The sequence below is a fragment of the Rattus rattus genome, chromosome X (genome assembly GCF_011064425.1).
Source record: "Rattus rattus isolate New Zealand chromosome X, Rrattus_CSIRO_v1, whole genome shotgun sequence".
Lineage (NCBI taxonomy): Eukaryota > Metazoa > Chordata > Mammalia > Rodentia > Muridae > Rattus > Rattus rattus.
In genome coordinates, this window is record NC_046172.1 from 129,779,603 (window position 1) to 129,806,456 (window position 26,854).

General features: G+C 37.5%; 1 protein-coding gene and 1 pseudogene across 1 annotated transcript in view; one reads left to right on the forward strand and one right to left on the reverse strand.

Moving 5' to 3' along the window:
* The window catches only part of Gabra3 (gamma-aminobutyric acid type A receptor subunit alpha3), a 60,026-nt gene that overhangs the window by 16,912 nt on the left and 16,260 nt on the right, over positions 1 to 26,854 (forward strand). The window contains exons 3-5 of the mRNA XM_032890156.1: positions 11,179 to 11,322; positions 17,144 to 17,296; positions 25,269 to 25,480. Coding sequence (XP_032746047.1) covers positions 11,179 to 11,322; positions 17,144 to 17,296; positions 25,269 to 25,480 — 509 coding nt within the window. The remainder of the gene's footprint in view (positions 1 to 11,178; positions 11,323 to 17,143; positions 17,297 to 25,268; positions 25,481 to 26,854) is intronic.
* Positions 1,838 to 3,617, reverse strand: LOC116888894 (annotated as a pseudogene).

Consider the following 26,854-nt stretch of genomic DNA (forward strand, 5'->3'; position numbering starts at 1 on the left):
GAATTCAACAGGAGATGATGTTGAACAGCAATGTGGAAGTGTAAGACGAGTAAATCCTTTCTCCACAACTTGCTTATGGTCATGGTGATTCATTGCAGCAATGAAAGTTCTAACTAAAACAAGTTGGTACCCAAATAGTGAGTACTGCTGTGACAAACCGGACCATGCTTTGGGGAGGATTGTGAAAGGACTTTGGAAATTTGGGCTTGAAAATCTGTTGAGTGTTGAGAGTTCAGTGGGATGTTCTGTTGGAGCTTGGAAGATAAGAGAGAGCAGTGAAGATTATTAAGGCCTGAAGTTCCAGAGGGGAATTTAAAGATCCTGGAAGAACCTTTTGATATCTTGAATTAACATATGTCATTCTGGTAAGCTGGGCTGAAAAGTCAGCTATGATTACATGAGACTAGCACCTTTGAAGTTACTGGGAGAATTGATGCTGGTTAACTAGGGCTGAGAAATTAGTGGTGATTAGGAAGAGACCAGCATCATTGAGGTGAAATCTTCTGGCAACTGTTTCCTATGAGTCAGCACAGAAAAGCTGTATTCCAGAGGTGGCTGAGGTTATATTTTTCCCTGGAAGCCAAACTTGGTAGTGTGAGGGGTAGCACTGGCTTATGAAGGCATGAACAGGTTTGGCAGAGCAGTTGAGTCTTGGCACAGTGAGAGGCCAAGAAAGGTCATTGGTGAAGGTACAGGCCTCAGTAGCAGTTGAAAGTTCAAGATTGAAGGAGTCCTGCAAAGAAGTAGAGGCTTGGTACCAGGAAGAGAGCCTATGAGAGGCTATTGGTGAAAGAGCAGCCCAGTTGCAGCAGAAGACCCTAGCATATTGGAGATGCCAGTACCATGGAATGACCACCAAGAACAGCAGCTGCAGTGAAGTAGGAGCCTAGCCAAGCTTAGAAGACAATCTGTGTGTGTGCAGAAGGAGGTACTGAAGAAGTGGCCCACACTCCTTAGAGGAGCACTAAAGATCAAGAGTAATCTTGTCATTGAATATTGAATTATTTATACTTTTGAAGTTTGATTTTCACTTTGATTGGATTGTGACTATGCCCTGGTTCTTCCCTCTTGAATTAAAGTATTTAATTTATTTTGGATGTTACTGAAACTCACAATGAGATTTTATTTTAAAAGACTTTGGATTTTTTTTTAATTAGCTGTTTTAAAGAGAATGAACTTTTAGTATGGCTGAACTTGTCAACATTGTGGTACTTTTAAAGTTATGTATGATTTTAATGTGGAATCTTGGGAACAGATAGGAAAGGAAGGGTGTGTTCCAATAGTGATGTGTTTGTGTGTCAACTTGACAAGAGGTCAATTGTGCTGGCGTGTCTTTTAATTTTAAATTTCAAAATTATTTATTATGTTTGAGTCATAAAGGTCTGTATATATGAGTTAATATATGTGCTTTAAACCTTTAAAACAGTTTGTAATAATACATATTTTAAGCCATATTCACTATTTTTACAATGACAGGGAAAATCTAAGTCCATAAAGATATACAAAGAAAAATATAATTAATAACCTCAGTGCGCTATTTTCCAATGCTTGGTTCTAAAGGTAGATTATTTATCACATAATTTTCAAAATTCATATCCAATGTATCAAATATGTTTAAATTATATCATTTTCTTCTGGTGTTTTGTTTCCTGTGATTCACAGTACCTGGAACAACCATCACTTAAGGAGCTTCCGAATCAGATTCACAATCACATCTGAATTCTTGGTCACAGAGGCATGAAAACAGCAGATCTTAGGACTGGTTTATGTAAATGTTCCACAAAGGTGTCTTAAGCATAGGAACGACCATTAGCAAAGCCCATCATGTAGTATCTCACTACTGCTGTGGGCACTGCATCTCTGGGGTTGACTTTGAGGACACATACACTATGGTGTATGATTTCTTCTAAGCTCCTTTTGACAATTTGTTTATAGTCTCTTTCATTTCCCTCACTTCTGTTTGAAGCCTTGATTCTGCAGTTAACATGGGAGAACTGGGTGTTCCCATTTTGTTCAGGTAAGGACTCAATGTTAGCTGGTTCATCCAAAACTTTCACACATTTCGTCTCCTTCTTCGGCTGAGTATCCAAAGGTGGGCTCTTGTCAGGAGAGACTGATTGGATGAATAGTTGAAGAGGCTGGCTGTTCCACTGTACAGTGTTATATTTTTGTTGTTAAGACACGACACTTTCTCCTCTCTCACAAGTGGGAATCTAGAAACTTCTTCCTCAATGGCAATGGCAACAGCTACTTCTTCTGGGGTGGTTATATTCAACCACAGCACCTTACGTTTCTTTTTGAAACAGGTGTTTCAATTATCTCTTTGGGTTTATACTACAGTTTTGATTCATCTAGCTTAGCTCTCAGGTTTATACTTTCACTTTCTTTCATTTGCAATCAGTTTTCGCTCAATATCCAGGGTCCCCTGGCTCTCGAATAATGTCTTCAGTCTCTGGATGGACAATTTGCCTGTTTGTGCCCTCATTTTCTTTGTTTAATTTATCAAACTTTAGCTGAGGTATGTCTGCATAATAGATGCTGTCTTCTAGAGTACAAGGGTTGCTAGTGTAGAAGGGTTAGTTAGATTCCATACTTCCATATAAATTCTTAAATTTCTCCAGATTACTAATTTCACCTAAAAGGTGCTTGATTTCACCATTCTTTTGTTTCAACATGGCAGACAACTGTTCCTGATGCTCAAATTTGGTTTGAGATCCCTCAGCAGTGGAGAGATTTATAACTTCATGTTGCTCATCTCTCTGGAAAATGGATTTTGCTTCTTCAGTAACTATATTTTTGACTTGCATCAAGCTGAGTTGGCGTTCCACTGCCACCTTCCACCTCTGTAAACATAGAGTTTGCTGTTTGGATCCAAGGCTTGCTGAAGTGCATGACCCAAACTGTACTTGAAGATCTTGGTTTTCTATGCAGGTTTTCTCCAAGGCATTATAATAAAATGCTGCTTCCTTCTTTTGCTCCCTTTTTCTTCTTTAAGTCTGTCTACCTGGTGCAGTAAGGAAGTACTAAAACATTCCAGTTGTTCTTGTGTGTACTACAGTTTGTTCACCTCTCCCTTCAAGGCATTCTTCACCCCTTCCATTTCAATTAGCTCACTCTAAAGAGCCGGCACCTCTGAAGACGTGCTATTGAGCATACACTGCTCAGATAGTAGTTGGAGCTTTTAGGATTTGTGACAGAGAAGTTCCTTCTGGTGATCCCAGCTTCTGCTTCAGCTGTTTGTCACTAAGCTTCGCTTCATGTAATTCCACTTGGAGATTTTCTGACTTATTTTCCGGGTCATTCACTTCCTGCCTGTGGCTTCTGTGTAGCTGCATTTCTAACTGCTCCAGCTGCATTTCCATTTGATGTTTCATAGCTTCACATTCACAGCTCAAACTGTCTAACATGTGAGTCTTGAGCTCTACTTATCTTGGATGGGCATGCATCTTCTCTTGGTTATACTCCTCACTTGTCATCTTTTCATCATGATATTCATCCAATCAATTCTGCAATTCACTTTGCCTCTGCAGTAACTCGAAGCTGTACTGCACAGTATTTAGTTGTTCCTTTTCACATGCTTTGAGCTTGTTTCGAAGATCTATGATATCTGCCTCCATGTTTTCTATTTTCAACCTACTCTCTCCTCATGCTTCCTGGCTGCTGGAATCAGAGGCCTGTCCAGAGAGTACAGGGGCCCCCAGACCTCAGCACTAGAAAAACCATCCTATTCATTCAGATGAACTGCCAGTTAGTCTGTGTTGGCTAGTCTTATGCCACCTTAGCACAAGTTAGAGTTATCTGAAAGGAGAAAGCCTCAGTTGAGAAACTGCCTGCATAAGATCTGGCTGTTAGACCCAAAAGATGCCCCAACATATAAAAAAGACACGTGCTCCACTATGTTCATAGCAGCCTTATTTATAATAGCCAGAAGCTGGAAAGAACCCAGATGCCCTTCAACAGAGGAATGGATACAGAAAATGTGGTACATCTACACAATGGAATATTACTCAGCTATCAAAAACAACGACTTTATGAAATTCATAGACAAATGGATGGAACTGGAAAATATCAACCTGAGTGAGCTAACCCAATCACAGAAAAACACACATGGTATGCACTCATTGATAAGTGGATATTAGCCCAAATGCTCGAATTACCCTAGATGCACGGAACACATGAAACTCAAGAAGGATGACCAAAATGCAAATGCTTCATTTCTTCCTTAAAAGGGATACAAGAACACCCTTGGAAGGGAATAGGGAGGCAAAGTTTAGAACAAAGACTGAAGGAACGCCCATTCAGAGCCTGCCCCACATGTGGCCCATATATATACAGCTACCAAACTAGATAAGATGGATGAAGCAAAGAAGTGCAGACCGACAGGAGCCGGATGTAGATCTCTCCTGAGAGACACAGCCAGAATACAGCAAATACAGAGGCGTATGCCAGCAGCAATCCACTGAACTGAGATCGGGACCCCCATTGAAGGAATCAGAGAAAGGACTGGAAGAGCTTGAAGGGGCTCATATAAACAACAATGCCAACCAACCAGAGCTTCCAGGGACTAAGCCACTACCCAAAGACTATACATGGACTGACCCTGGGCTCCAACCTCATAGGTAGCAATTAATAGCCTAGTAAGATCACCAGTGGAAGGGGAAGCCCTTGGTCCTGCCAAGACTGAACCCCCAGTGAATGTGATTGTTGGGGTGAGGGCGGCAATGGGGGGAGGATGGGGAGGGGAACACCCATAGAGAAGGGGAGGGGAAGGGGTTAGCGGGGTGTTGGCCTGGAAACCGGGAAAGGGAATAACAATTGAAATGTAAATAAGAAATACCCAAGTTAATAAAAATGGAGGAAAAAAAAGATCTGGCTGTTAGGCATTATCTCAGTTAGCTATGAATGAAGAAGAACCCAGTCTATTGTGGGTGGTGCCATTCCTGGGCTGGTTGACCTGGGTTCTACAAGAAAGCAGTCTGAGCAAGACAGTATGAAGCACCCCTCCTTGTCCTCTACATCAGCTCCTGCCTCCAAGTTCCTTCTCTGTTTGAGTTTCTGTCCTGACTTCCTTCAATGATGGACTATGATGTAGAAGTGTAAACCAAACAATCCACTAAGAGGACATTGCAATTTTAAATGTCTATGCACCAAGCACAAGGGCACCCAAAAGAAATACTATTACAACTAAATCGCATATTGACTTTTTTTTTGCAGAGATATCTACTTTCTCCCATAGACTGGTCATTCAGACAAAAACTAAACAGAGAAGACTTTTTGAATATTTACAGAACATTTTACTCAAACACAAAAGAATATACCCTTTCCTCAGCACATCATGAAACTTTCACAAAAATTGACCACATAGTGGGTCACAAAGCAAGTCTCAACAGACATGTGAAAATTGAAATAGTACCCTGAAGCCCATCTGACCACCACAAATGATATTCACCATTAAAGCTGAATATCAACAATGACAGATAAAAAACCCAGAAAACTTACAAACTCAAGGAAACTGAACAACTCTCTACCAAATTAAAAAAATGGGTAAAAGTAGCAATAAAGAAAGAAATTGAATCATTCTAGAATTCAATGAAAATAAATACACAGCACACCCAAACTTATGGGACACAAAGAAATTGGTGCTAAAAGGAAAGTTCATAGCACTAAGTGCCCAAATAAAGAAATTGAAGAGATCTCATACTAGTAACTTAATAGCACATCTGAAAGCACTACAACAAGAAGAAGAAATCACACCCCATAGAAGAGATGGCATGAAATAATCAAATGCAGAGCTGAAATCAGTACAGACAAAAAAGCAATACAAAGAATCAATGAAATGAAGAGTTGGTTCTTTGAGAAAGTCAATAAGGTCAATGAACACAGCCAAAATAACAGAAAGACAGAAGATCCAAATTAATAAAATTAGCGACAAAGGGGGGAATATAACAACAGATACCAAGGAAATCCAGGGCATACTTCAAAACTTCTCCTCAAAATTGGATAATTTTCTTGGTATGTGGCACTTATCAAAGTTAAATCAGGATCAAATACACAAGTAAAGAGGCCTATAGTCTCTAGTTAAATAGAAGCAGTCTCCCAACAAAAAGAAACAAACAAAAAGCCTCATGCCAAACAGATTCAACACAGAATTCTACCAGCCTTTTAAGGAGGAATTAATGCTAATACTTCTCAAACTATTCTACAAGATAGAAACAGAAAGAACATTGCTTATTTTTATAAGCACACATTACCTTGATACATAAACTATATAATGACACAACAAAGAGATTTATAAGCCAGTTTTCCTGTTAACATAGATGCAAAACTTCTCAATAAAAAGCTTGCAAACTGAATCCAAGTACATATCAAAAAGATCATCCACCATAATCAGGTAGACTTTATCCCAGAAATTCTGGGATAGTTAAACATACATAACTCAAAACAATGTATTCCACCATAAAAACAGACCAAAAGACAAAAACCACATGATCATCTTACTAGATGCAGAAAAAGCCTTTGACAAAAACCCAACACCACTTCATGATAAAGGTCGTATAGTGACTAGGGATGGAAGGAACATACCTCAACATAATAAAGGCAATTTACAGCAACCCTATAACCAAAATTAAATTAAATGGAGGGAAACTCAAAGTAATTCCACTAAATTCAAAAACAAGAGAAGACTGCCCACTCTTTCCATATCTATTCATTTTAGTACTTTGTGTCTTAGCTAGAACAGTAAGGCAACTGAAGGTTATCACTGGGATACAAATTGGAAAGGATGAAATAAAAGTATCACTATTTGGAGATGATATGATGGTATACACAAGTGACCCAAAAAATTCTACTAGGGAACTTCTATAGCTAATAGACACTTTTATCAAAGATGCTGAATACAAGATTAAAACAAAACAAAACAAAACAACAACAACACAAAGAACCAGTAGCCCTCCTATATACAAATGACAGACTGAGAAAGAATTCAGGGAAACAACACCTTTCAGGTTAGCCTCTGCCCTGGCTACTTTTATGTCAACTTGACACAGTCTAGAGTCATTAAAGAGGAGGGAACCCCAGTTGAGAAAATGACTCCATAAGATCAGGCTGTGGGCAAGTCTGTAGGGCATTTTCTTTTCTTTTTTTTCTTTTTTTTTTTTCATCTGCTTGCTGTCTATTTTATTTTGGAAGAAGCATACCCCAAAGTTCTCCGAATTCTTTTTCTTTTGTAGTGACTTTCCCGTCAGTTAATTTCTGCATGGCTCCTACACAGGTTTCCTTGTGAGCTATTACATTTTATCAGTGATTTAAAAAAACAAAAATAAACTGGGTGCCTGTCAGTCCTGTGAGATTCTTGGATGCTGAAGTGAAATTAAGTTGTGTACAAAACTGTCAGTATCCCACGGAGCCCGTGAAATGGTGTCCCCGTGGTTATCTTTTTTTTTTTTTAACTTGAGTATTTCTTATTTACATTTCGAGTGTTATTCCCTTTCCCGGTTTCCGGGCAAACATCCCCTCCCCTCCCCCTCCCCTTCTTTATGGGTGTTCCCTTCCCCATCCTCCCCCCCTTGCCGCCCTCCCCCCAACAATCTTGTTCACTGGGGGTTCAGTCTTAGCAGGACCCAGGGCTTCCCCTTCCACTGGTGCTCTTACTAGGATATTCATTGCTACCTATGAGGTCAGAGTTCAGGGTCAGTCCATGTATAGTCTTTAGGTAGTGGCTTAGTCCCTGGAAGCTCTGGTTGCTTGGCATTGTTGTACATATGGGGTCTCGAGCCTGTAGGGCATTTTCTTAATTAGTGTGATGTTGGGAGGGCCTGGCCCCATTTTGTATGGTGCCATCCCTGGGCTGGTGGTTCTGAGTCCTATAAGAAAGCAAGCTGAGCAAGCCATTGGGAACAAGCCAGTAAGCATCACCCTTCATGCCCTCTGCATCAGCTCCTGCCTGTAGGTTCCTGCCCTGTTCGAGTTCCTTTGATGATTAACAGCAATGAGAAATTTTAATCCAAATAAAGCCTTTCTTCTCCAACTTGCTTTTTGGTCATGGTGTTTCATCTCAGCAATAGAAACTGTAACTAAAACAGATTGTGATCATGTAAGTCTTAAATATTTCTGAAATTTTAAAAAAATTTTGTCTTAGTGTATCAGCTTCTTCCCTCTTTTGATTTCATAACAATGGCTCAGTCAAATTAACAATATCTGTGTACCAATCACTAAGATAAGATTTAATTGTGATAGAAAAGTACACATTTAAAACTTTGTCCATTTCTAAGTGCTCTAAAAGGATCAGAGTGGGGGTTTAATTTAGTTGTCATCTATCCAGATGATATGGTGGGATTAGCAAATAAATGACTGTAAATAAAGATGAGAAGAGTCTCAAGGACTAAAGAGGCTAGAGAAGTGATGACTACAACCATGGTGAAGGTATAGCAGGTTAAATTAAGGAATACCGTCCTGAAAGGAAATTGAGCACATCAAAAAGGAGTGAGTGATTCATACTCTTAAATCATTTTGTTGACGTTTCTTCTGACAACCTTTGCTTTCAGGACTCCTACATTAAAGCAATGAGAGAATTTAATAAAGCTGTCAAAAAAGTGCAGCTTCTGAATTACTAGGACACACAGTGTCACAAAAAACTCCTCAATGCTCTGGCTCCTTCAGCCCTTTTCCCATTCTTCCACAATGATCCCTGAGCCTTAGGTGTGTTCTGTAGATGTAACATCTAAAGGGAGTGGACTCCACAACTCTGCCTTTTAAATTTTTGTGGGTTTTAGTAACAATCTCCATAGTGTCACCAAAGTGACTGCCTAAACATGAGCTGAACAAGGGCAATACCAATGAACATGACGAACTGGATGGAAGTGGTGACCCACAAGGCCTGGATCCTACCCAAAGAACTACAAGTAACTAGGGAATGCTAAGATCTGGAGAAATAGTCCTTTCCGTGAAAGAGCACATCAATTAGTAATCCAATACCAAATGTTCAGCCCTGAAAACATACACACGTGTAACATTATACAGACTGAGCAAATTATACACATATTTACATGACAACAATGGAAAATTGGGTCTTGAATTTGAGAGGAAGCAGTGAAGGGTATCTGAGAGAATTAGGAACAAGGAACGGTGAAATGATGAAATTATGATGTTAAAATTGAAAGAAATAATTTTTTCAAAGTTGCCAGAAGAAACTTTCAACAACTTGCAGTGATCAACAAAAAGATCATAGTAACCTAAAGAATATCATTTTAAAAATAATTTCCTAGTCTTCATGTCTAGTTTCGGTTAACACTTGTTTTTCCCCCACTAAGTTGCCTATTTTCATGCTCACAATTGCATTACAACTGTTTGCCTGCCTCTGTTTCTTTCAGAAAATAGCAAGCTCCCTGGTGGGGATTACAACATCTGGCTTTTTACTTGTGTGTGATAATTGTACAAAGTAAAGGGATACATTTCGATATTTCTTTATATGCATATAATGTACTTTAATTATATTTACTTCCTTTTTGATTGTCCTTCCACACTCCCCTTCTCCTCTTTCTATAATAGTACCTCCTTTTCTTTTCATGTCACTTCTCCCAGTATATTCTACATAGGAGAAAAATGCCACATATCAGGCTTCAAGACTTAGATGGAATTAAGGAGCTAGTATTCACTAATGTCTGATCTATATAGTCAGCTTAAGTTAAGAAATGTACCAAGAAATTTATTTTCTTTTGTAGGGTTAAAAACATTATCTATAACTTGCCTTTCACTGAAAAAATGTTACATGGTCAACATTCTGTTTTGTATTTTTCTCTAGTGCCTTCTCTATTTAGTACATATGCTTACAGTATCCTTATTCCTAAGCAGAGACACACCTGTCTGTATCTTCACATTTTTGCTATTCAGTAGTTTTGACATTTTCTGTTTAAAGGCCAATGCATAAGAAATCAACATTCTGTAAAATTACATTCAACTAAGAGCATTGCCATTTATATTTATATTCATATTATCATATATCAGAACATATTTTCAGAAGGACATGAAAGGATTTGTAAGAAAAGCTGCTTCTCTTTTCAATGATAGTGGTTTAAAGAGCTACAATGGGAGTACTAGATACATTATAAGCAACACAGAATTTTTTTTCCAAATCTAAATCACAAAAGACCATCATCATGTATAGACATAAGTCTCCTGAAGAGAGGTTTCAATTTGGAGATGCATATATATTTGATCCATACAGTGTTTATTGCTTTTTTAAAAATCATGTGTCAAACGCTGGGGAGGTGGCTCAGTGAGTGAGTAAAGTGCTTGGATTACAACATGAGAACCCAAGTTTGAATTTCCAGTATCCACCCAAAGATTCAAGTTTGGATATACACACCTGAAACCACAGCATTAGTGGAGACAGGGAAGCATGACAGGAGAAAAGAGCACCCGTAGGGCTTTCTGGTTGTCTTTTTCTAGAAAGGAATCAACTCATTCATTATGGTATTGATAAAAACTGTCTTTATGCCATCTCATACCTTTATTAATTTAGTTACAAAATTCTGCATTTGATGCTTTAATTTCAAATCAAAGAGAAAACATTGACAACCTGGTACAAAAGAAAATGTAAAATTTCTGCTTTGCATACTAAAATGGTAATAAATAATTTATAATATTATGATCATTAATTATTGCTATTTTAATTTGGATTATTATTTTTAATTTCAAATATCAATAGTTTGAATTATTATCTTAATTTCATATACTTACCTCATCATGAATTAAAGAAAATTTTATTATATTCCTGACAGTTTTTGTTTTATTACCACTCACTTTAGGTATTTCCACAGATCTTTCCTCTTTGGAGTTTGACATTTGTGAATGAGGGGTTATTTTATTCTTTCCTTTCTCTCTATATTTTTTCCTTCATAAAAAAAGGTGTCTGTCTAGAACATTGTTAGTCATTAAAGGAACAAAATATTGTGATTTCATTTCACATAGGTTCTACATGCTATAATAAGTAGTGAGTATTTATTAGAGGAATGGATGGATGAATAGAAGGTTGTACTTAATGGAAAACAAAAATGTATCTAGAAATCTTTGGGATGAAAGCTGTATTAAGTTAAACATTGTTCAATCATGTACATGTTAAGCATGATAGGAAATAATTTTCCTTTCCCTTAATTATCTTTTTACCCACCCCTGCCATAGATGCCTATACCAAAGCTGAAGTAATTTATTCTTGGACTCTTGGGAAGAACAAATCTGTGGAAGTAGCTCAGGATGGCTCACGCCTGAATCAGTATGACTTGCTTGGTCATGTTGTTGGGACAGAGATAATCCGGTCTAGTACAGGTATTGCCTTATTCGTTTATTCAATTTCTAGTAATCTTTATCATATGCCAGCATTATATTTCTAACTTATTTAACCTTTACAGTTTTGAATACCATTATAGTGATGAAACTGAAGACTATATGAATTCAATAATTTATCCCATGTTGTTACGCAGAGTCAAACTATGAACCCAAGCAGGAAGATCTTAAGCCTCTCTGAAACCCAGTGCCCTGATGTCTCTTGAGAAGTAATGTTTTTGGCATTTTCAAACACTAATCTTTATGAGTCCACAATTATTGATGAAGTTGGGCATACAGTCATCCTTTCATTATTAAGATATGTTACGACTTCATGATGTTATAGCATGCCATCTTGTCTGCCCTTTACTTCAAGACCCAGGGGAGAGTATAACATACTAGAAATGCTTTTGCCCAGGGCTGTGGAGGTCCTATCTCCAGAAATGTATTCTGCACTAGTTAATTTTGTTGCTTGTCCTGGTTGCCCTCTGAACCACATACTTGGTATCAAATTTGAAAATCAGTCTTACTGGCTATCGAAGCAGTCCAAGATCTTATTCCACAGTTTAAATCACCTTACTATATGCAAAATACATATTCATAATAGGAATGTTAAAAATGCATGGAGAAGCCAACATAGGAAATTCAGATACAACCAACTCAGTATATCCATGGGCTCTCTACCTACAGATATAATTAAATGAGGAATGCAAATTCATCTTAATTGTTTACTAAATGTGTAGAAGTTTTTCTTGTCATTATCTATAAAATATAGATTATTTATATTGTATCTGATATTTTAGTTGTAAGGGTTAGTAGGGGCTGAAAATCATTATGTATATATATATATATATATATATATATATATATATATAGAGAGAGAGAGAGAGAGAGAGAGAGAGAGACTGGAATTCAGAGGTTGTGTATTAATAGGGGCTGCTGAAACCAGTCTACCCAAGATACAGAGTAACAGTTTAACTCTTCAATTGCATGTTTAGGAAAATGCCAGTAAGGGACTGGAGACATGCATCAGTAGTTAAGAAAACTGACTGCTCTTAAATAGAACCTGGGTTCAATTACCAACATATACATGGTGGCTCACAAGCATCTGTAACTCCAGTTGCAGGGGATCTGACGCCCTCTTTTGACCTACACGAGCATGCACAATCAGGGGCCCACATGCGAGTACACAAACACACATACACACAAAGGATAGTGTGGAGGTAGGGTGAGGGAGATAGGCAGACAGACACAAACAGACATAAAAGTGAAAAAAAACTTAAAATAAGAGAATTAGAAAACTACAGTACATTTATTGATATATATTTATATACAGGAGAATTCTTTTTGCATTTTTTAGCAATTCAAAAATTTAATTAAATGGTATTTTAGAACAGTGAAATGTTCCAAATGGTTCCAAATAAATGGTACTCATACCATTTATTCTATTTTATATTTTCATCTACTTTTAGTATTACAATTTTTATGAAGTTTTCATGTCATTATATGTCCAGGACTAAAGCAAAATGCACATAAAATCAGTAACAATATACTAGGAATTATAATAAAGGCATTAATACTTGTTTTGGTTACTTTAAATATAAGTAAAATAACAAATTCTCTCTTTCAAGGCCAGAGAATTCTTAACAATTGTTTGTGGGGTTTTTTTGGTAGAAACTGTAGCATTTCATTGCTGAAACTCAGAAAAATAATAGTTTCATTTGTAATGGCATTGTGCAGGGCTCATAGCCTACTTAACCAATTATCTACCATTATGCCCTGTGTTTAATTCTATAAACAATATTGTGTAGACCCTCCTTTTCCAGACAGCATTTTGCTACAGTGTAATTATCTGTCTATGATCCAGACAGTACATTTTTGAAAATAATACATGTTGACAAGCTGCTGCTCTGAAAATTTAACCAATTCTTTTTTCCACTGCCTCTATACGTTCACCCACGTTTTCTTTTCTCCTTAGAGAACTGGAATTATGAATTCAATTATTTTTCTCCAAAGATGTCAAAGTGTTAACTGTACCACCTTAGAACATGATCTTATTTGGAGAAAATGTAAATGTCATATTGCACTAATGTAATCTATTGTTCCTATGAAAAGTAAGCATAGTCAGGGAGACTGGTACATCTGCAAAGAAATGTCAAAGTTTGCCTGCAAACAAGTTGAAACTTATAAGAGGAAAGAATCCCTTACTGGTTTTAAATAGAACCTGCCCTATGTAAGCCTTCATTTCAGACCTCTGAGGTGACACATTTGTCTTGTTTTAGCGTATTCAATATCTGGTCCTTCGTTAGGGGAGCCTCAGCAAACTAATGCATCAGGAAACTCATTTTATTTTTCTTACCAATGATGAAATTAATGCACGTATGGTAATGACATTAATAATGATCAATTGCTGGTCATGTAATATGTACTAGACATAACACTATGGACACGTATTAACTCAGTTTAGCCTTGAGCAGTACTGTGAGATAAGCAATATTGTTGTTCCAAGTCTCTGCATAAACAAATCATGGATCAGACAAACTGAATGCCTTAAGCATGTATGGTTTAGTTCCCTCCATATTTACAATGTGCTTATACTGTACCTCTTTTTACTTTTAGAGATATAATACGGATTTATTTGTGTCGAGTATGTGAGTACATAATGTACTTCACTCACTGCCAACCATTCCACCCCTCTACCAGATTCAATATAAGTCTTTGTTTCCTTGTCTCCTTCATTTCTAGAAGATTAAAAGTACATTTAGTTGTTTTGAATGGCATGAATGAACCCTAAAGATGGCACATCCTAATTGCAGAAGCTGTGAGCATATTAAGTTATGGAAGGAGTGGGTAAGATGGTATTTAAATAAACACACAATCCTGGATCATGCATGTAGGATCAGTATAATTACATAACGTTTCTCATGAAAGGCAAACCAGCCAGAGAGAAGTAAAGCAGGGTTACAAACAAAGAAATACTGGGAGCTTCCTCCTTAGAATTACCAGAAACAATGCAGCTTTAGCCAATGATGTATGTGGGTATCGAAATATTAAGTTTCCTTATAAATTTAGACAAATTTCTGACCTGAAGTTTGAGAGAATAAATTTATTAAATGACTGATAATGAACAAATAAAGCTCTCTGCTCATAATTAAGATTTTAAAAATTGGTTTTAGAAGTTGAAACAAAACAAAAAAGAAACACACATATACAGAGGAAATATTAAAAACTAGCTTCTGTTGCAGCTGTATTTCTTTTCCGTACCAGACACTATTTATTTCAATTTAGTTATTTATCTGTAGAAACAGCATACAGAGTCTTTTAATTTCCATCTCTCTGTGTCTTCTTTATGCCTCCTTCATTCTCTTATTTTTGGATGGGTCTCCTTGTAGAGATAGTATAAACAACTGCAATAAACTGATACTGCAATAAAAGTTTAAACTTCTAAAAATATAAAAATTAAAGTATCCTAATTATCCTCCTAGAAAATTAAATTAATATAATAACTTTTTAAATAGATGCAGAGGGATGAAAAATAGCAAACATGGATGTAAGACATAGAAAACTACCTTCTGTGTAGATTCACTTCATTTGTTACTTATGTAGTCATCCGCCATAAAAATACACAAAGAGAGGCAGCAATACAGGCATAAAGGAAGGAAACATACAATCCACCCAAACATTAATTTGGCAAGCTATTCTACAGTTCTGGCTTGAATGATAGATAACAATTATTAATAAAATGCATCATACTTACTCTTTCACACAAAGCAGCGATAATACTCAATAAGCTAAAAACAAACAAACAAACAAACAAAGCAAATGGAGCTCGCTAGTGAAAATCCAGATGAGAGGGTGAAAGAAGATGGAAAAAATTCAATTTCAAGCTGAGCTTTGATTTTGACAGAAAACAAATATGGAGAGATGATAGAAAGTTCTGGTTTTTGAAAAGAACTTGCCAGTGAATTAATACAATGGATTAATTTGCTAAACATCTGTGAATGTGTTAGAGTAGACTTTCATTTTCCCATTGTATTTTTCCAGTGGACCCAGATAATCTGAAAAAAAATTTAAAGGCAGAAATAAGGGACAGCTCCTCACCCAATACAAACCTTTAGTTCTCAGTAAGGAGATGGTTTCCAATTGGAACAGAGAAAGCACGGCTAATAATGAAGAAAGGAGAAAAAAGCTTGAAGAAAATATGTTCAGCTACTTCAAATAAATGGTTGATTTGATAAACATTTCATAAGTTAAAGTACATTTGTCTTCATTCTCAGACTCATAGAGTACAGCAATATTAAAAAGTATATAGTAATATTAATATATCAATTATATTTTCTGTATTATATATTTCATATGAATTGGGAATATGCTTGATAATATGGGTTAAGAACTATGAAACTAGAATTGATAAGGGAGAAATGGTCAAGCTAATCAAAGTGCAACTCTTGGGAAAAATAATTGCTAAACGCCTTGTCAGTAGAAAAGAGTGGAGCAACGGTTACGAAGTGGAGAGTATGGGTCATGAAGGGAGAACAAGAGAAGGAAGGAAGGAAGACATCAGGCACAGAGACAATAGACACAGAGACGAAGAATTTTGAATATTTTAAATTTGGTCTTAGACACCTGAGAGCTACCAGTTTTTGAGGGGGGATAATTGGCAAGTTCAGTTCAGAAGAGAATAGGAAATTGAGAAAATAAAATGTCAAAATGCCTGTTAAATACCCAAATAGTTATGTCAAATAGCTGGGTGGCTATCTAGATCTAGCTGCAGTTGGGAACCCCATGTTCCTATTAACAAGCTATTACCACCTGGGTAGCTGAAAACAGACTAAATCTCTTGTCTCTTAGATCTGGGATTAGTAATCTCTAGAGATGGTGAAGAAGAATCAGTTCCTTACCTGTTAGTAGATTCTATAGATGACCAGCAATCTTTAGTTTTGCTTGAATTGAGGCTACACCACACTGTTGTCTGCCTCTGCTATTCATGGAAAACATGGAGGGTTCACCTATATCAAATGCTATTGAAAAATACAGAAGGCAAAAATTTACTGATTGATGTTAGTAGAGTAAAAATTAGTATGAATGCTGTTTATCAGTCAGCAATTTATATGTGCTGTATGCACAGCACATTTATGTAGTTACTCACAGAGGTGGGAAGAGAGTGTAAGCTCTCCTGTAGCTGAAATTTCAGGTGTTGCCTGATATGGGTGCTAAAAATTAAACCAGAGTACTCCACAGGAACCTGTGCATGCCCATTATAGCTGATCCTTCTTTAGACCTCATGATCCTTTTATTCTAATCAAGAAATGCCTATGGAATAACAAAGTATAGTGTTGACAAGAATAAACTATGGTCCTAACATATGATCTTAATTTTGGGCACTACTAGTTACTACCTGTACAAGGAGTTTGGACCCTGTTGTTTACGGCGTTTTGACCTATAAAATGAGAGCCACAGGAGTCCCTACTTCACAGGGCCATTGTGAATATTAAATATTTTTAATGAAGTGTTACATGAGTATGTATCATACAGTAAGAGCTTTCTTTATAAAATGTCATTATTTCTCATGATTTAAATGAAAACAGGATTTAAAAAAACTCATCAGACTTGCTCCCAGCAAGTTGTTATGGCATATTATTACTGTATTTTTCACCCCCAAAATACTTTTCATAATTTTGCTTTAGAACTCAAGAGTTAGAAAGGTGTTAGGAAATCTTAACTTGAATATAAAATTGAGGATCTCTCAGAACAGAAATGTGGTCCAAGTTGCTTTAATGGTGTTTGTATGACTCCATGTTGCCTAATTTTATTCTCTGTCCAGGAGAATATGTCGTCATGACAACCCACTTTCATCTGAAGAGAAAAATTGGCTACTTTGTCATCCAGACCTACTTGCCATGTATCATGACTGTCATTCTGTCACAAGTGTCTTTCTGGCTTAATAGAGAATCTGTCCCTGCTCGCACAGTCTTTGGTAAGTGTTGCTTCCTGGAGAATGGGGGACTATGACACTTGAATAGTCAGAGTAGACAAGAGAAAGGTGCTGCTGAGATTTCAAGCAACTGAATTGTTAACAAGGAGCAAGGATACAAATGATGAACAAGTAAATGAGTCAAATGTTCCTTATCTCATTTTGTATCCCAGGAAGAAATAGTCTTCAGTAAACACACACACACACACACACACACACACACACACACACACACACACACACACACGAAATTAGTGCAGAGAATAGAAAATATCAAGGAAAACAAGCCTCAAACCAGAGAAGTAGATTGTGTCTTATAAAGGTACCATTTTCATTTAAAGATTGATGTGTATGAGTGTTTTGCCTGTATGTGTGTATGTGCATACGTATGTAGGTGTGCATGCTTGATGCCTGTGAAGTCAAAAGAAGGTGTAAAATCTGCCTAGAACTAGAACTCTCAAGGCTGGGAGCTACCATATTAGTGATGGGAGCTGTATCCGGGTCTTCTGTAAAAGGAACAGCTACTTTCAACTGCGGAGCCATTTCGCCAACCCCCAGGAATGATTTTGTGTGTACATGAATGGCTTGCTGCATCTGCTCCAGCTTTCTGAGTGCATAAATTCAATGATATTCAATAAAGGCTCTATATACTTTAATTGGTTTTTCAAACAGTATGTAGAATCAGAGAACGTTTCTTTAGTATGGGGTTACTTATATCTAGGAAGAAGTTTGCATATCATTAGCCCCTTTTCCTTAGAGACTTAAAGCATACAAAACATTTTCTGCCTTTTTTCCCACAGCAGGATTTTTGAAGCACAAAATTTAATACTTTTAGGTCATTGAACCACTGCAGAAACAGAAACTGTGAAGCATACACTGATATGCTAGATACACATACAGAAGGCATCTCTACCAATATCTTGAAGCTATACAATATTGTTGCATCAATAGTAAATTATGTTTCAGAGAGAAGTAGAACATTAGGTCAGGTCCAGGAGGAGATAGAAGTGAAGAAAGAGAAAGTAAAAAATGGCAAGAAAGATACAACATTAGAGAAGTCAAGAGGAAAGCATTTAGTGGCAGGAAATAATCTTGTGAGCTGAAGATTCACTATAAATTTCTGTAAAATCCAGGTGGAAGCTGTCTGTTTATTATTGCAATATACTCAGATGCTACTGAAATAGAGTAATAACAAGGTTCATTTTCAATAAAATGTGGCCAGTTTAGTTGGGTTAATGATGTTGGTAAACAAATATCTGAATTTTAAAATACAAAAGAGGGTACCAAACTTCAGTAATGTTAAGGACTATAACTTAAGCTGTGGTATGCTGAATAATATACTCCAAAAGTTCATCTGCAAGTCTCTGGGATGTGAAAATGTGACTGTATATGATGAAAAAGAATCTCAAGATGTGACACAGTTGAAGACTTCTAGCTGGAAAGATTATTCTGCATTTTCAGATATTTAACTACAGAAGAATAAGTATTATAATAAAGGAAGCAGACTGTGTTGGAAGGTGGTATGTTTTTGTCTTGCAAAAAGAGGAAAAGTCTTACTAGCTAAGAATTGCAATTTATGAAGCTTTTAAAGAAGCAAAGGGCAATATATTATTATACCAAAACTTTCAGAGGGAGTGTGGGCCTGGTCAAGACTAACCTTAACTCTGTAAAAGTAATTTCAGGCCAATTGTGCCTAGATCTATATATACAGGTTTGTGGTGCTTTTAAGCTTAGAGATGTGATAACTTGTTACATCTACCATATGAAATTAAGACAAAAACCATTTCACAAATTCAATACCACTGAAGAGCTGTGACTTCAGTGTAAGAGAACATTAAAAAATTGCACATAAGATATAGAGATAATGTGAAAACATTTTTATTTTGGTCAGTGGTGTGTGTGAAATACATTTTTCCTTGAAAATTCATTCTTTTAATTGTTTAAACTTGGTCACATATTAATTCAGAACTTATTTACAGTAACTTCTTTAATGTGAAAACCTCCAAGTTGAAAAGTTAATTTGAAAAGTAAGAACAAAGAGCTAAGAATAGCCAAAATCCTTTTGAGTAAAAATAGAGTGGAGAGACATGCCCCATAAGACGTCAAGATGATTAAAATGCAACGGTCATCAAAACAGCCTTGTATTGGCAAAAAGAAAAGAAAAATAAGTATAAGTAAATCAAACACTAGAGTGTTGTAAGTAATCCATTGTATATAGAAACTTGATTTACCACAAAGATATTATTGGAAAGAATTAATTGAAATTATTCGTGGACTTAAATATAAGTCAATTGAGAAGAGCCTCAAACACTTGGGCACAGGGGGAAATTTCCTTAACAGAATACCAAAGCTGTATGCTCTAAGATCAACAATAGACAAATAAGACCTCGTAAAATTGCAAAGCTTCTGTAAGGCAAAGGACACTATAAATAGAACAATACAGCACCCAACAGATTGAGGAAAGGTCTTTACCAATCCTACATCTGATAGAGGGCTAATATCCAATATATACAAAGAACTCAAGAAGTTAGACTCCAGAAAATCAAATAATCCTATTAAAAATAGGCTACAGAGCTAAACAAAGAATTCTCAGCTGAGGAATATCGAATGGCCAAGAAGCACCTAAAGAAATGTTCAACATCTTCAGTCATCAAGAAAATGCAAATCAAAACAACCCTGAGAAACCACCTCATAGCAGTCAGAATAGCTAAGATCAAAACCTCAAGTGGCATCAGATGCTGGTGAGGATGTGGAGAAAGAGGAACCGTCCTCCGTTTTTGGTGGGATTGCAAGCGCTCATATAACCACTCTGGAAATCAATCTGGCGGTTCCTCAGAAAATTGGATGTAGTACTCTCTGAGGACCCAGCTATACCATTCCTGGGAATATACCCAAAAGATGCCCCAACATATACAAAGACACATGCTCCACTATGTTCATAGCAGCCTTATGTATAATAACCAGAAGCTGGAAAGAACCTAGATGCCCTTCAACAGAGGAATGGATACAGAAAATGTGGTACATCTACACAATGGAGTACTACTCAGCTATCAAAAACAATGACTTCATGAAATTCATAGGCAAGTGGATTGAACTAGAAAATATCATCATGAGTCAGGTAATCCAATCACAGAAGAACACACACGGTATGTGCTCACTGATAAGCAAATATTATCCCAAATCTTAGAATATGTAAGAAAAAATCACAGACCATATGAAGCTCAAGAAGAAGGAAGACCAAAATGTGGATGCTTCATTTCTTCTAAGAAGGGAGAACCAAATACTCATGGGAGGAAATACAGGGGCAAAGAGGGGAGCAGGGACTGAAGAAAAGGTCATCCAGAGACTGCCCCACCTTGGAATCCATCCCATATGCAGCCACCAAACTCATCACTATTGCTGATGCCAAGAAGTATCTTGCTGACAGGAGCCAAATATGGCTGTCTCCTGAGAAGCTATGCCAGAGCCCTTCTGATACATATGAGGATGTTGCAGTTAATCATTGGACTGAACAAAGGGACCCCAGTCAAGAAGTTAGAGAAACGAAGGAGCTAAAGGTGTTTGCAACCCCATAAGAACAACAATATCTACCAACTAGATCCCCCAGAACTCCCAGGGACTAAACCACCAACCAATGAGTACACATGACTCAGCCACATATGTAGCAGAGGATTTAATTGTCCAGCATCAATAGGAGGATAATCCCTTAGTCCTGTGAAGGCTTGTTTCCCCAATGTAAGTGAAGCCATGCCATTAAAGTGGGAGTAGGTGGATGGGATTGGGAGAATCCTCATTGAAGCAAGGGGAAGGGGGAAGGGCATTAAAAAGGGAAGAAGGGGGATAACATTTGAAAAGTAAATAAGTAAAATATCCAAGACAAATAAAATAAGAAAAGGAAAGGAAAAAAATAAAGAGTTGAACATTGAAAACAATTGAGATGCCCATGCAAGTAAATAGATAAACTATTTAGGTTAGTCTAAACCTATGAATTTACTCTGAAATCAATAAAATTACTCTCAAAATAGATGAAATAAGAACAAATCTAAGATTTTGTACTTAATTATTGTATCCAGACAGAAATGCACATATACTATATGATAATGGTGTGAAACTGGGGTTGGGAGCAGAGTCCAAGGAGATGATCATTAGGTACATAAAAAAGTCTCAAGAAAGAGTGTTGTAGACTGAGCAGTCATGTTAATTTCCCTGACCATGGATGCAGTTTGGTAGAACAGATACATCCTAACAAGTAAGTATACTAGAAATATTCATAGGAAATGAGGAGGTCAGTCAGTTCTACCTTAGTCATTGAAGAAGGGCTTTCTAGAAGTGTCTTAAGAGACAATCATCATCTGGCTGGTTCTCCTTTTAAAAACTGAGCTACTCCATGAAGTGTACGGAATGCTTGATTGAAAGCCCTTCCAAGTCTGACTAGCTAAGAGCTCTCCAAATAAGATGACAAGTCTAATTAAGCACCAAAGGCTAAGTAAAACTCTCCAGTGAGATAAGGCATAGAAAGCATTTATGGTGCAGTAGAGTTTCTACAGATGTGCTTAGATGGACTGTGCATTTGTTAATAGCCATGAATGAGATAGCTTATTTCTCCCATAAAACTCTACTTCCTTCTATTAGTTTGAGTGTATCTGGTTTGACGTGGAGGTCCTTGATCCACTTGGACTTAAGCTTTGTACAGGGTGATAAGCATGGATCGATTTGCATTCTTCTACATGTTGACCTCCAGTTGAAGAAAAACTAGGGCAGCATCTCGAACACATGGGCACTGGAAAAAATTTCCTGAACAAAACACCAATGGCTTATGCTCTAAGATCAAGAATCGACAAATGGGATCTCATAAAACTGCAAAGCTTCTGTAAGGCAAAGGACACTGTGGTTAGGACAAAACAGCAACCAACAGATTGGGAAAAGATCTTTACCAATCCTATAACAGATAGGGGGCTTATACCCAAAATATACAAAGAACTCAAGAAGTTAGACCGCAGGGAGACAAATAACCCTATTAAAAAACGGAGTTCAGAGCTAAACAAAGAATTCACAGCTGAGGAATGCCGAATGGCTGAGAAACACCTAAAGAAATGTTCAACATCTTTAGTCATAAGGGAAATGCAAATCAAAGCAACCCTGAGATTTCACCTCACACCAGTGAGAATGGCTAAGATCAAAAACTCAGGTGACAGCAAAAGCTGGCGAGGATGTGGAAAAAGAGGAGCACTCCTCCATTGTTGGTGGGATTGCAGACTGGTAAAACCATTCTGGAAATTAGTCTGGAGGTTCCTCAGAAAATTGTACATTGAACTACCTGAGGATCCAGCTATACCTCTCTTGGGCATATACCCAAAAGATGCCCCAACATATAAAAAAGACACGTGCTCCACTATGTTCATAGCAGCCTTATTTATAATGCTCTTCAACAGAGGAATGGATACAGAAAATGTGGTACATCTACACAATGGAATATTACTCAGCTATCAAAAACAACGCCTTTATGAAATTCATAGGCAAATGGTCAGAACTGGAAAATATCATCCTGAGTGAGGTAACCCAATCACAGAAAAACACACATGGTATGCACTCATTGATAAGTGGCTATTAGCCCAAATGCTTGAATTACCCTAGATGCATAGAACACATGAAACTCAAGACGGATGATCAAAATGTGAATGCTTCACTCCTTCTTTAAAAGGGGAACAAGAATACCCTGGGCAGGGAATAGAGAGGCAAAGATTAAAACAGACACAGAAGGAACACCCTTTCAGAGCCTGCCCCACATGTGGCCCATACATATATAGCCACCCACTTAGACAAGATGGATGAAGCAAAGCAGTGCAGGCCGACAGGAGCCGGATGTAGATCTCTCCTGAGAGACACAGCCAGAATACAGCAAATACAGAGGCGAATGCCAGCAGCAAACCACTGAACTGAGAACAGGACCCCCGTTGAAGGAATCAGAGAAAGGACTGGAAGAGCTTGAAGGGGCTTGAGACCCCATATGAATGCCAAGCAACCAGAACTTCCAGGGACTAAGCCACTACCTAAAGACTATACATGGACTGACCCTGGACTCTGACCTCATAGGTAGCAGTGAATATCCTAGTAAGAGCACCAGTGGAAGGGGAAGCCCTGGGTCCTGCTAAGACTGAACCCCCAGTGAACGTGATTGTTGGGGGGAGGGTGGCAATGGGGGGAGGATGGGAGGGGAACACCCATAAGGAAGGGGAGGGGGAGGGGTTAGGGGGATGTTGGCCCGGAAACCAGGAAAGGGAATAACAGTCAAAATGTAAATAAGAAATACTCAAGTTAATAATAATAATAATAAAACTCTACTTCCTTTTTCTTAATTTAATTTTATTTGAGAACTTCATACATGAATCCTGAGTATATATGGCTCATACACTCCTTAGTATATTAGGATTGGTGAGGTTTAGGTCTATTATCAGTTCCTTGTTTATAAGTACTAACATTGTAGCTGACTATCACATTGGTTACAATGTGTTTTTGCTACTCAGATTTGATGCTATGCTTGTGTTAAAATGTACCTTTAGGGTCTTGGTTGAAAATTCTTCTCCCGTCTAGATTTTCCTGTATATAGAAAATGTGTATGTAAGGAATTCATAGGGACAAGACAAGAAAAGAGACACCAGAGGTGGTCACTTGCATGTCTTAGCCTCTCAGTAGAATTAATAGACTCAGTGATTCTTCTGGTCACCTTACTCTGTAGTGTCTCTTTATTCTGTGCCTTACTCAACCCATGCACATTTCCCATTCTCTTCAGCTTTCCAACAATAGAAAGATTGACATCATTTCCTTCAAATTAGATTGACTTTGAGACTATGAAAGTTCCAAGATATCTAATACTCACAGATTGGGATAAAGAAGGCACAGAGATTTGCTGGAGAGATGGCTCAGTGGTTAAGAGCACTGACTGCTCTTCCAGAGGTCCTGAGTTCAATTCTCAGCAACCACAAGGTGGTTCACAGCCATCAGTAATGGGGACCGATGCCCTCTTCTGGTGTGTCTAAAGACAGTGACAGTGTACTCACATACATAAAATAAATAAACAAATCAAAAAAAAAAAAGGAAAGGAAAAGGAAAAAAGAAGGCAGGGAGAGATTAAAGGAATTTTAAGATATAAAACAGTAAGTGGCAGCCAAAGAAGCTCTGGTTATACCAAAGCTCACAAAATACAAATTTTGGAATATTTTTGATTACCCAGAAATCTCAGAAACCCTTAATTTGATTCAGTGACAGAAACACTTTCCATATTACTTTGTTGCATTATCAGAACATCACAAAAAGGAGATGTAGAAACCAGATTGAACTCAGACCTATGCTCTCAATCATGGCCTCAATTTCAGGGTTGTCAAAAGAAAACTATCAGGACTGGCAGAAAGATGACAAAAAGGAGGACAAATCGCTGATCTCCATCACTCTGGAGATAAAAAGACTCTTCTTGGGTCTCCACAGGACTAACTGGCAATGGGGGAATATAATTTCACTTCCTGTTGGATCACAGAAAGAACATTGAGATCCATCAGTAAGTTAATCATTGGAGGAAACAGTTTTCAGTCAAAAGTTTTTCTAATTTAGAAGCTCTATTAAAACAAAATGGGTTAATTATTCTTCAGCAGAAGTGCTTAGTCAGAGACTAGCAGACAGCTGTAGAGTGGACTAAATAATCTTATTCTAATGGCAGTCAGGATGAAATATTTACTAGGTTGGTCTATCCAGCCGTGATATTTTGTACAATTTGCTTTAAAAACAGGCCATTACTTGAAGCAAAGGAAAAGCAAAAGTTTATTACTGAAATGTACAGCAGGCTGCTCCACAGACAACACAACTTGAGGGTCCTTACTGAGTGAGATGAAGAACTTCCTTTCAGAGGAAAGTTGGTGACCTTCATCAAGCACATTGCCAGTGTCTTTCACTTGCAACTGGTTCTTGACTTTTCTCTCTTCAGGTGTCACCACTGTTCTCACCATGACCACCTTGAGTATCAGTGCCAGAAACTCTTTACCTAAAGTGGCATACGCGACGGCCATGGACTGGTTCATAGCCGTCTGTTATGCCTTTGTATTTTCTGCACTGATTGAATTTGCTACTGTCAACTACTTCACCAAGCGAAGTTGGGCTTGGGAAGGCAAGAAGGTACCAGAGGCCCTGGAGATGAAGGTGAGTGGCAGCAAAGGAAAGGCTGGGAAGCACTTCCTGAGAGATCTGTATTGGGACCAGAAGTGAACAGCCTGTAGCCCGCAGGAACTCAGCAGGGCTATGCTCTATTCACTGGGGTCATCAATCCAATTCTCAACTGGAGTGCTTCTTGGTAATCTGGACTTCAACTAGGAATAATTAAAAGACAGCTAATAACATGTAGGGCTTATGTCTTCTGGTGTTGAATCAAATATAAATGTGATGTTGGTATACTCTGGAGAAACCCAGACTTAGAAAGCCACCCAGAATCTTGGAGTCTTATCTACATCCACAGCACAATCTCTAAGACCACTTCTATCCCTTGTTCTCCAGAACATTCACAGTAAATTCCAGTAAAATTGAAGTGCTCATCATTCCTTACTTGTGTATTTTATATTCTCCAGCTAAAGTGCACCCCCCCACACACACACCTCTGCATCCTGGTAAAGACCTACTCATTTTTAAACCCAATTAAAACATTACTTTCTCTGTAGAGCCTGTCAGGAATCATGAAGACTGATTTGATTTTTCTGTGTATGAGTACTCTGATATTAGAATAATTTAGTTCTATTAAACTTACTCATTTGCCTCCTTATTAGGTTATACACATCTCGAATACTGTAGCTTATCTGAATAAGAATGAAAGCTGAAGAGATGTTGTTTAAATAGTTAGATACAGATCAGAGACAAGATGAAAGCACTGGATCAATAGGAATTAATCATGAATGAGATCAAGTATATCATCACTCAATGATTTTGAATGAGTTGAGTTATCTAGACTTAAATCTATGTCTTGGTATTATTGCTGTAAAGAGACAACATGACCACAGCAACACTTATAAAAGAAAACATTTAATTGGGGCTGTCTTACAGTTCAGAGGTTTAGTCCATGATTTTCATCATGGTGGTGATGGAAGAGTAGCTATGTGTTCTAAATCTACATCTGTATGCAGCAGGAAGTGAACTGGCTTGAGCTTCTGAGACCTCAAAGCTCACCCCTAATAAAACACTTTCTCCAATAAAGCCACACCTACTTCAACAAGACCACTCCTCCTGCTAGTGGCACTCCTTCTGGACCAAGTATCCAGACACAAACTGTGGGAACATTCCTATTCAAACCACCATAATGTACATTGTCGCATTCTAAAAAGTACTAGAAATATAATCCAATAATTATTCTTCAAAGAATCATATGTAAGAAAAATGGTACTGAAGCCTTTTCAAGCTGGGATATTCACAGATTAAAATGTTGGGTTAGCAATCTTTGAAATAGACTGTAATTGCTTACCTAAACAGAACTTAACTTTGGTGTAAATGAAGAAAAACTGTCTCTAATTTCCTTCATCTACTCTCCTC